Source organism: Sprattus sprattus (genome assembly GCF_963457725.1).
Source record: "Sprattus sprattus genome assembly, chromosome: 21".
Taxonomy (NCBI): domain Eukaryota; kingdom Metazoa; phylum Chordata; class Actinopteri; order Clupeiformes; family Clupeidae; genus Sprattus; species Sprattus sprattus.
The window spans coordinates 1,196,721-1,207,565 of NC_137919.1; the positions used below are offsets into that span (position 1 = coordinate 1,196,721).

At 43.4% G+C, this 10,845-nt stretch overlaps 2 protein-coding genes across 2 annotated transcripts; one reads left to right on the top strand and one right to left on the bottom strand.

Moving 5' to 3' along the window:
* Positions 1-801: 801 nt before the first annotated feature.
* LOC308382421 (cerebellin-1-like) lies at positions 802-1,930 on the top strand (the record flags this gene model as incomplete). Its single annotated transcript, XM_080860145.1, has 3 exons — positions 802-1,171; positions 1,339-1,461; positions 1,644-1,930. 3 exons carry the CDS (start codon positions 802-804, stop codon positions 1,928-1,930), a joined length of 780 nt encoding a protein of 259 aa, XP_080716271.1.
* Positions 1,931-3,954: 2,024 nt separating this feature from the next.
* Positions 3,955-9,269, bottom strand: LOC308382342 (uncharacterized protein; the record flags this gene model as incomplete). Its single annotated transcript, XM_080860064.1, has 6 exons — positions 3,955-4,018; positions 4,140-4,223; positions 4,962-5,264; positions 5,523-5,780; positions 7,948-8,253; positions 9,259-9,269. The coding sequence occupies 6 exons, from the start codon at positions 9,267-9,269 to the stop codon at positions 3,955-3,957; spliced, it is 1,026 nt and encodes a 341-aa protein (XP_080716190.1).
* Between the last annotated feature and the right edge of the window lie 1,576 nt (positions 9,270-10,845).

Genomic DNA, 10,845 nt, shown 5'->3' on the forward strand with positions numbered 1-10,845 from the left:
TGACACAACAACACAACTCAACACTGAGATCATGACACAACAACACAACTCAACACTGAGACATGTCACTAGTGAAACACAACAACACAACTCAACACTGAGATCATGACACAACAACACAACAACACAACAACACAACTCAACACTGAGATCATGACACAACAACACAACTCAACACTGAGATCATTACACAACAACACAACTCAACACTGAGATCATGACACAACAACACAACTCAACACTGAGATCATGTCACTAGTGAAACACAACAACACAACTCAACACTGAGATCATGACACAACAACACAACAACACAACTCAACACTGAGATCATGACACAACAACACAACTCAACACTGAGATCATTACACAACAACACAACTCAACACTGAGATCATGACACAACAACACAACTCAACACTGAGATCATGTCACTAGTGAAACACAACAACACAACTCAACACTGAGATCATGACACAACAACACAACAACACAACTCAACACTGAGATCATGACACTAGAGGAACACAACACAAGGGACCAATAGATCAGCCTAAAAGCTTATTCCTTAGCCCCAGAAAACTGTAAACAGAACATGGAACTGAACTGTATTAGAAAACGGTCAAGTAAATGTATAACTATCATCTGCTGAATATATCTCCACAACTGAACCTCTATAAAAGCTTATGGTTAGGCTGCCATAAAATAATGATTAATGATTACCCTCAAGGCTGCTAAAAGTAGGGTATGTAAGTCAATGGTTAGGACAGATGTTATTGAAAGGAATCGTGTACGCACAAAATGAAGGGAACTCTCATTCTGCTGTGTCTGCTTGTCTCCTGGGTGATTGGGCCTGCTGCAACAGCAGTGCTGGATCCAGACGTCCCCTCTGAAGATGGACACGGGACAGAGAACAGTAACGAGATTCAGAACTACAGCACCCAGAGTGCACCAGAGGTCTGTCAGCTCAGCACCTGTGAGCTCCTGCTTAGGTGGCTGGGGACCATGCAGGGGAATATGAGGGCCCTGGAGACCAGGCTGGAGGCCAGTGAGACTAAGGCAGTGGCCATGGAGACGAGGCTGGAGGCCAGTGAGACAAAGGCAATGGCCATTGAGAGTGAGCTGCAGACCAGCAGGAGTGAGATTGAGCAGTTAAAGAGGGCAAATGCAGGTAAGTTGATGTGCAATAAATTATAAACTAGAGAATAAAATACACGTAGGCCACCTATTTGCCAAAGAGCTCTCTCTCTCTCTCTCTTTATATATCCACCTGTGTGTGTGTGTGTGTGTGTGTGTGTATGTGTGTATGTGTGTGTGGGTATGTGTGTGTTTTCCCAGCCAAGGTAGCATTCTCCGCTACTGTTGGGGGTCATGGAAACACAGGACCATATAACGTACGGAAAACTCTAAAATACAAGAATGTGCTCACCAACATAGGCAACGCCTATAATCCATCCACAGGTATATGTAAACACATGCAAAAGTGCATGTTGAACATGTTTGATTCATTTTACTGAGGAAAACATTACTGAATTAATACGGAAGGATGAATTTATATGGTTGCATAAAGGCTACTTATTTGTGATTGGATTTGTCCTGCATATATTTATTTAGTTTCTATGTGTGTCTTTTGTCTGTTTAAGGAGTATTTGTTGCCCCAGTCAGAGGAATTTACTATTTCTACTTCTGCTACCATGCTAGCCAAGTGAACAGGGCAGCTTTGTCCTTACACAAGAATGATCAGATCATTGCCACTACCTCACATCATAAAATGGAGGACAAACAAGAACCAGTAAACGGATCCAATGGTGCTGCATTGCAACTGGAGGTGGGGGATCATGTCTATGTCATTCTTCAAGATCACAGCTGGGTTTGGGATGGATCATACCGTGATACTGTGTTCACTGGATTTCTGGTCACCCGGTTGTGATATGTATAAACTGCGCAAAAACTGTATTTGAAACACATTTATACATCTTCAAGTTCAAGTTCATATTTGAGAGTAATTGACAAACATTGGAAAATACTGAATGTGAAATACAATTCAGATTCTGATTAAATAAAGAACAAGCATTTATGTTCTCTGTGTGTTGATGCGTTTTGTTGAGGACCTGATCACTTCTTCTGAGATTTATTGCTTGTACAAGTTAATTCATTCATTCAGCCATTAACACTCTGGCAGGGGGACTGCCAATGGAAACTAGCCTTTTGGCTACAATTGGGTAAATTTACATTTTAATGAGAGAACATGACAGTAGAGGAGGAGGCACAGGTAACACTGAGAGAACATGACAGTAGAGTAGGAGACACAGGTAACACTGAGAGAACATGACAGTAGAGGAGGAGGCACAGGTAACACTGAGAGAACATGACAGTAGAGGAGGAGGCACAGGTAACACTGAGAGAACATGACAGTAGAGTAGGAGACACAGGTAACACTGAGAGAACATGACAGTAGAGGAGGAGGAGGCACAGGTAACACTGAGAGAACATGACAGTAGAGGAGGAGGCACAGGTAACACTGACAGAACATGACAGTAGAGGAGGAGGAGGCACAGGTAACACTGAGAGAACATGACAGTAGAGGAGGAGGAGGCACAGGTACTTGCATTGATACACATTTTTTGAAGTCTATGTACTATTGTGTACACTTGGTAAAAACATGAGGGAAGGGACATTTTCATACAAGTCATCATTTCATGTCACAACCTTTAAAAGTTCTCTTTTCCAGACTTCACATAGGTCCTATTCACGTTCATAGGTTGTATAGCCTTCATGCCTGCTACACACACACACACACACACAACCTCACACAACCCCAGAACCCCCACACACTCTCTCCCAAACACACCATACTGTACTATTGCTGCTTGGCTTTGAATAGAAGCCCATGTACAGAGAGAGGGTGATTCACTGGACTGAACTACAGAGAGGAATAAGATGAACCCCATTTCCAGCAGGACACAGGAGGTTCACAGTTAAGACAGACCTGACTGGACATGTGCTGCAGTGGAATAATGAGTCTAGACTGAGACCTCATGCTGGATAACCCAGAGAGACCTGTGACATCATAATAAACAAAGTTACAGTGAGAAAGTAAACAGCTTTTGGAGACAACATTTAACAAGCTTTCATATAAAGTTTATTGATATATGAGACACTTAAACTACAAGTTAAAGTACAGGAAGGGTGGAAGATACTCTTTCTTTCTACAAAAACAGTAGAATACAAAACCTTGACATTGTCAGAGTGTCGCTCTGCCTGTTGAGCTACAGACACTACTGCCCTCCTACACACTTCATACTGAGGAACACAAGTAGTAATAATGTTCATTCTGCAGACTCCTAGGACTCACACATGATTTCATATCAATTTGACGCCATAACTGGTTACAGCGGTTAAGGGCCATTACCATAGAAAACACACAATACAGTATAAGATACCTGACCTAGAGGATCACCATATATCTGATCCAATCAGATGCAGTGGTTATATCAGCAGACCTACAGGATCATCATATATCTGATCCAATCAGATGCAGTGGTTATATCAGCAGACCTACAGGATCACCATATATCTGATCCAATCAGATGCAGTGGTTATATCAGCAGACCTACAGGATCACCATATATCTGATCCAATCAGATGCAGCGGTTATATCAGCAGACCTACAGGATCACCATGTATCTGATCCAATCAGATGCAGCGGTTATATCAGCAGACCTACAGGATCACCATATATCTCATCCAATCAGATGCAGCGGTTATATCAGCAGACCTACAGGATCACCATACATCTGATCCAATCAGATGCAGCGGTTATATCAGCAGACCTACAGGATCACCATATATCTGATCCAATCAGATGCAGTGGTTATATCACCAGACCTACAGGATCACCATATATCTGATCCAATCAGATGCAGTGGTTATATCAGCAGACCTACAGGATCATCACATCTGAAAGCGCTCGTCTCCCTGATAGAGCTCTCTGTGATGAATCTTATTGTTGAAGAGCCTGTGGAGAGACATAAATAAATTTGCCCGAACTCAATTTAACATATACATAATAAGACTTCAATAACTCTCATTTCAAATGATATACCCCACACACTTGTGTGCGTATAGTCTAGACTTACCGCACAGTCTGAGTGGAAGTTGTGGCAGTGACTGTATCGTAGATCAGCTGAGCCCCCTCATCTGTGATGCTGTTGTTACTGAGGCTGGAAGAAGAATGAAGAGCATGAAGAGTCTTGACAGGAAATACTAACAACCATATTTCACAGACACACAAATGCACACACAAGCACATACAAACTTGCCTATACACAGACATGGTTTCACACAAATTACACACAAGCTAACACACGCACACACACACACACACACACACACACACACACACACACAAACAGACACTTACTCCAGGACTTGTGTTTTGTGCAGGTGTGGGAGCAGTGGTTCCAGGCAATGATCAGTTAGCTGGCAGTGGCTGAGGTCCAGTTCTGACAGCCCTTCAGAATATTCCAGAAACATCCCCAGAGATCCACAAGCCAGGGTGTCAAGCACAGTGTGACTGAGGTCCACCTCCCCACCCACAGCATGGGAGAGAGACACGGCTCTCCTCACACACTCTCTCTCAGAGCCCACACACACCAGAGTCAGGAGCTGCAACAACTGGGCCTTACTGCACCTGAGAGAGAGAGAGAGAGAGAGAGAGAGAGAGAGAGAGAGAGAGAGAAAGAAAGAGAGAGAGATTATACCACTGTAAATGGTGAGACAATTTTAAGTCTTTAACAATGATCATATTGTAATCACCATGTCACAGAAAGTCACTTAAAGTAAGGCTTTTAGTAACCATGTGTGCGTCTCCAATCATGTCATGTTTCCTGCCTTTTAGGGATTTAGCTGAACCCTTGAACACATCATCTAAGAACACAGACAGGAGTTCCACATCTCACCGCAGATGGACTTTTTCTAGAACAGAGAAAAGGTGTTCTAGACCCGCCTCCTCCAAGTCACAATCACGTAGAGTGAGCTCAGCATTGGTGCTGACACTCTGGATCACCATGGAGATGACCCTGCAGTCTTCAGGTCTCAGGTGCAGAGGTGGTCCCTCTGTATCTTCTGTCAGGTTCACAGCAGATGAGCAGGAGAGATCCAGTCTGTGCTGCAGAGCCTGAAGAAGAGATGCTGCTGCCCCCTGCTGGACGTCTGATGACTTGCAGCAGTGGAGGAACCTCAACAGCAGCTGCCTGTCAACACTGGAGTCAAAGATGCCAAACTCTGTGATGTCAGTAGACACTAAAGGAAGTAATGATTACACTTAACATGTATATACATGCACAAACACTTTGGTGGAAAAGGGGTATAAGAGTGTTTAGAGTGAAAGGTACTAACACTACATGCTCTAGTTGATCACAGCTAATGCACACAGCCAAATTCATTTTTTGAAAAATATCCACATGATAATTAAACTGATTTATCCATAATTGTAGCCACAATCTGATAAATCCTGAGACCTGAGCTGAGACACATGGCTGAGAAGCTGCAGGAGGCTCTCTAGCTCCCCCTCTGGTATGGAGGTCCACATCAGGTTGAGTCTGACTCCCTGGCCGTGCTGTAAGATGAAGTGCAGGGCAGCACAGTCAGCAGAATCCAGGCCTCTGGTGGTCAGGTTGATGTAGTTTTCTGTAGATCTCAGCAGGCTGCTCACATACTGAGGAGAACGAGTCTGGTAGATCTCTTTGATGGCAGACCTCACAAAGCCTGGAGTGAGCCTGAGGAGTCACAGTCATTGGCATTGAGTCATTTAACATTCACATTCATCAGAAGCCAAATGAAGGCAGACATTATTTCAGATCACATTCCATTCCATCACTTGTTAAACTCTTATATTAGACAGTTTATGTATTAATGCCACTCAACAGCATATTCTTTATAATCGTGTTCTTTTAAACATCTCGCTATAGGTGATGGCGGGCAGAACAACGATATAACCGCTCGCACATTGAATCAGGTTCAGTGATTGAGCGAACGTGAACCAATATATCTATCTCCTCTTCGATGAACCTTCTTTTTCTCTTTCTTGAATCTCCATGGTGGCAGTAACTTGCAGGCGATTTCTCCCGTCTTTTAACGGTGCGCTAAATAATGATTGCCCAGCGCGGATCTTTTTTGATAAATACCACGGAAAATGTGGAAAAACAGCTTGCGGTACTGTGTGCCTTGGGTAAGGCGCAGATTAAGCTGCGGTCGCAATTTTAGCAAATCAGGCCCTAAAGGGCTGAGTAAGCACAAAGTGCCCAGCGCGGATCTGGTTTGATAAATACCACGGAAAATGCTGAAAAACACTGTGCGGTATAGTGCGACCGCAGATTAAGCTGCGGTCGCAATGTTAGTAAATCAGGACCCTAGTGTTATATCTCTGCTGAGCTCAGCTCCGGGCCTGCCCTGCCCCCTCAGGCACTACTCAGACGAGTGCGTTGCAATGCATTGATCCAACGGATGAGAGAGGAGGAATCTGGCGCATGGGGTTAAAGCCATTATGACGTCGCCGAACACCTTTTGCCATGACAATTCAGTTCGACGACGACACCACGTTCAAAGCAACCTTGACGGATCAACGCATTCCAACGCAAACGTGTGAGTGGGCCGTCACTCTCCCAGGTGCACACTCATCAGCCTCATTCACAGTCCAAGCTGCACTGCATTCAGGTCCCCAATCACACAAGCACATACAGCTGATTCACTTCCTACATATCTCCTTCATTCCCCTCAGTCTGTGTCTGGTCTCGTCATTGTATGGACGAAGCTACTGCACAAGAAGACTAGCTCCGAACACAGCCAGCTACAAACACTCTGGGGCTTCCAGGGTTCCGTCTCCTGGACTACGTCAAGTCTCTTCTCATCGGCTGTCTTCCAACTACAGCCAGTTCTCTCTACGGGATCCCAATCCCGCCTGTTCCGTGTTCCCCTAGTTCCACGCCTGTTCCCTGACTCGCCAATTCCCTGTTGGCTCTGCACTCTCGTGCCCATGACCCCAGATCGCCTGAGACGCTGTTTTGTTACGCGCTCCTGATCGCAGGCTTCTGTGTTGGTGAAGTATAAATAATAATAATAATAATTCAATTTTCTATAGCGCTTTTCTAAATACTCAAAGACGCTTTACAAAGCAACCAAAAAGGACAAGACAAGGCAAGCACACAAGACATGACAACACAACACACAACACAACACAACACAACTGAAAAATAAGAAAGACAACAGACCAAACCAAAACAAACAGACAACTACAAGTTAGAAAAAAGAAATACTGGACATGTGAGTAGGGGAGGGAAGGGAGCAGGGGAAATTATAAGGTGAAGGCGAGTTTGAAAAGGTGAGTTTTGAGGGAATGTTTGAAAAGTGTTATGTTGGGGGTATACCCTTAAGGTTTGTCAGCGTTAGTCGCTGTGGATTTAAGTTAACCATTCAGTTTTGGTTATATTAATTACGTTCAATGCCTTATAATTGAGGTACCCACTCAGTTTATGTTATATTTACGATTTTGGTAGTGTTATCTAAACAAAAAAGCTATGGATACCACTTAGGGGAAACTGGGACTGCTGATAGGCTGCACTATATTAGGCTAGGCTATATGTAACAGGACCTGCACCCTCTGGTGTGTGTGTGTGTGTGATTTTGAGAGAGAGACAGAGAGGGGAAATCCAACTAGAAGCCTAATGTATAGCCTAACATATTGCATGCAATTCGGTGCAAGGCTGTAGGTAACTGCTAACTCAGTCAGACGCTGCTATGTAGGTTTTACGACCTCAATTGCAAAACCCACGTTATTTCTGGTAGGTTTTCCCATACCTGTGGCCCATGGCTTGTGGATCGTTCACAGAAATTCCAAATTGAATTTATTTAACTGCATGTACTGAATTAATCAAGAACTTCACTGACCTCAATTGTGAGATGTAGGACAGACACTGCAGGAAACTCCTCACTTCACTCTCTTCATCTGACCAGCCTCTCAGCTCTACTGGTTTCTTCTGTGTTTGGAGTTTCAGGACTTCCAGGAAGATGGAGGCCTTTCTCTTTGAGAGGTCTATGGACCAGACTGCAGGTGCTGACTGGTAAGTTGAGTTTAATGCTTGAATGAGACTCCTGTCTGTCTTAGTCTCATAGTCCTTCACATATGAATAAAGATCAATGAGGAAATCACTCTGTCTAGAGCTGTCCTCATGATCCAAAGGGAATGTATTGTAGCTGCACACAGAGGATAAGAGCTCAGAGAAACTCTCTCCTGAAGCTGAATCACACTCAGCTGCTGCTACACTCAGATTCACCAGAAACTGGAATATGTCTTTGTTATCATCTTTGGAGTACCGCAGTTTGAACCTAAAAATAAATTGTAAAGGCAATTGGTTAATCAGTTCAAGGCAACAAGTCATGCACTAAAAAGGCTAAACCACTAAAATCACTCATTGCATAGTTCTAAGCGTTGACCAAAAACACACACACGCACAAACACACACACACACACACACACACACACACACACACACACACACACACACACACACACACACACACACACACACACACACACACACACACACACACACACACACACACACACACACACACACACACACACAATGTTTGTGCTATTAAGGGCCAGTTTCTGTAAGATTCCGGCAGTTTACCATAGGGGCTGATATATGACTCCTTTAGTTATCATTCAAACTTTTTTTCTAATGTTGACATATGCCTAACATGGCTAAAACTCACTGTTTTAATCTTTTCAAACTTTACTAACAAAATGCTGGGGCTTTAAAAGTTTCAGAGGGGAAGAAGGGGGACATAGGTTTTGGAGGTGTTAGCTAAACAAAAAGATATAGACACCACTTAGGGAAAACACTTGTATGCCAAAACCACAATCACAAATGTATTATACGACTGCTGATAGGCTGCACTATATTAGGCTAGGCTATATGTGATAGAACCTGCACCCTCTGGTGTGTGTGTGTGTGTGTGTGTGTGTGTGTGTGTGTGTGTGTGTGTGTGTGTGTGTGTGTGTGTGTGCGCGTGCGTGTGTGTGTGTGAGAGAGAGAGAAATACAGAGAGAGGGGGAATCCAACTAGAAGCCTAATGCATAGCCTATCCAGTGCAAGGCTGTAGGTTATTTCTAACTCAGTCAGAACGCTGCTATGTAGCTTTTTTGACCCCACCCACCCAAACCTGTAATATTTTCTTGTAGGTTTCCCATACCTGTGGCCCATGGCTTATGGGTCGACCCACACATCACTAACACACAGACAGACACATGCACAACACAAAAATTCCAAAACGACACATATTATATTTAATTTACTACTGCATGTACTGAATAAATCAATCACTTCACTGACCTCAGTTGTGAGATGTAGGGCAGACACTGAAGGAAACTCCTCACTTCACTCTCTTCACCTGACCGGACTGTCAGCAGTACTGGTCTCTTCTGTGTTTGGAGTTTCAGCACCTCTAGGAAGATGGAGGCCTTTCTCTTTGAGAGGTTTATGGACCAGACTGCAGGAGCTGACTGGTAAACTGAGTGTAATGCTGAAAGGAGACTCCTGTTTGTCTTAGTCTCATAGTCCTTCACATATGAATGAAGATCAATGAGGAAATCACTCTGTTTAGAGATGGCCTCACGACCCAAAGGGAATGTACTGTAGCTGCACACAGAGGATAAGAGCTTAGAGAAACTCTCTCCTGTAGCTGAATCACACTCAGCTGCTGCTACTATCAGATTCACCAGAAACTGGAATATGCCTTTGTTATAGTCTTTGCTCTCCCACAGAATGAACCTAAAAGGAAATTGTAAAGGCAAATTGGTTAATCAGTTCAAGGCAACAAGTCATGCACTAAAAAGGCTAAACCATTAAAAACATGAAACTCATTGAATAGCGGTAAGTATTGACCAAAAACTCAAACACACACAATGTTTGTGCTTTTAAAAGCCAGACAGTTTACCATAGGGGCTGATATATGACTCCTTTAATTTTCATCCAAACTTTTTTCTAATGTTGACATATGCCTAACATGGGTATAAGTCACTGTTTTAATCTTTTTAACCTTAACTAAAACAAAATGTTGGGGCTTTTAAAGTTTCGGTTTTGTGGGGTTATGTTGACTAAGAGCTATGGACTCCATATGGACTTATGGAGAACACTTGTATGCCAAAACCAAAATCGTAAATGTATTATACGACTGCTGATAGGCTGCACTATATTAGGCTAGGCTATATGTGACAGGACCTGCACCCTCTGGTGTGTGTATGTGTGTGTGTGTGTGTGTGTGTTTTAGAGAGAGCGATACAGAGAGAGGGGAAATCCAACTAGAAGTCTAATGTATAGCATAACATATTGCACTCAATTAGATGCAAGACTGTAGGTCATTTCTAACTCAGTCAGAATGCTGCTTTGTAGCTTATATGACCCCAACCAGCCAAACCAGTAATATTTTCTGGAAAAGTTTCCTGAACCCGTCCACCCTTATGGGCCGACCTGTACATCACAAACACACTCACACAAAGATACTCACACACACACACAAACTCCTTGCCATTTAACCAAAATGAAGACAAATTATATTTCAGTTATTTTACAGCATGTACTAAATGTATCAAACACTTCACTGACCTCAGTTGTGAGATGTAGGGCAGACACTGAAGGAAACTCACTTCACTCTCTTCATACAAACAGCCCCTCAGCTCTAATGGTCTCTTCCCAGTTTGGAGTTTCAGCACCTCTAGGAGGATGGAGGTCTTTATCTCTGAGAGATCAAAGGACCACACTGCAGGAGCTGACTGGTAAA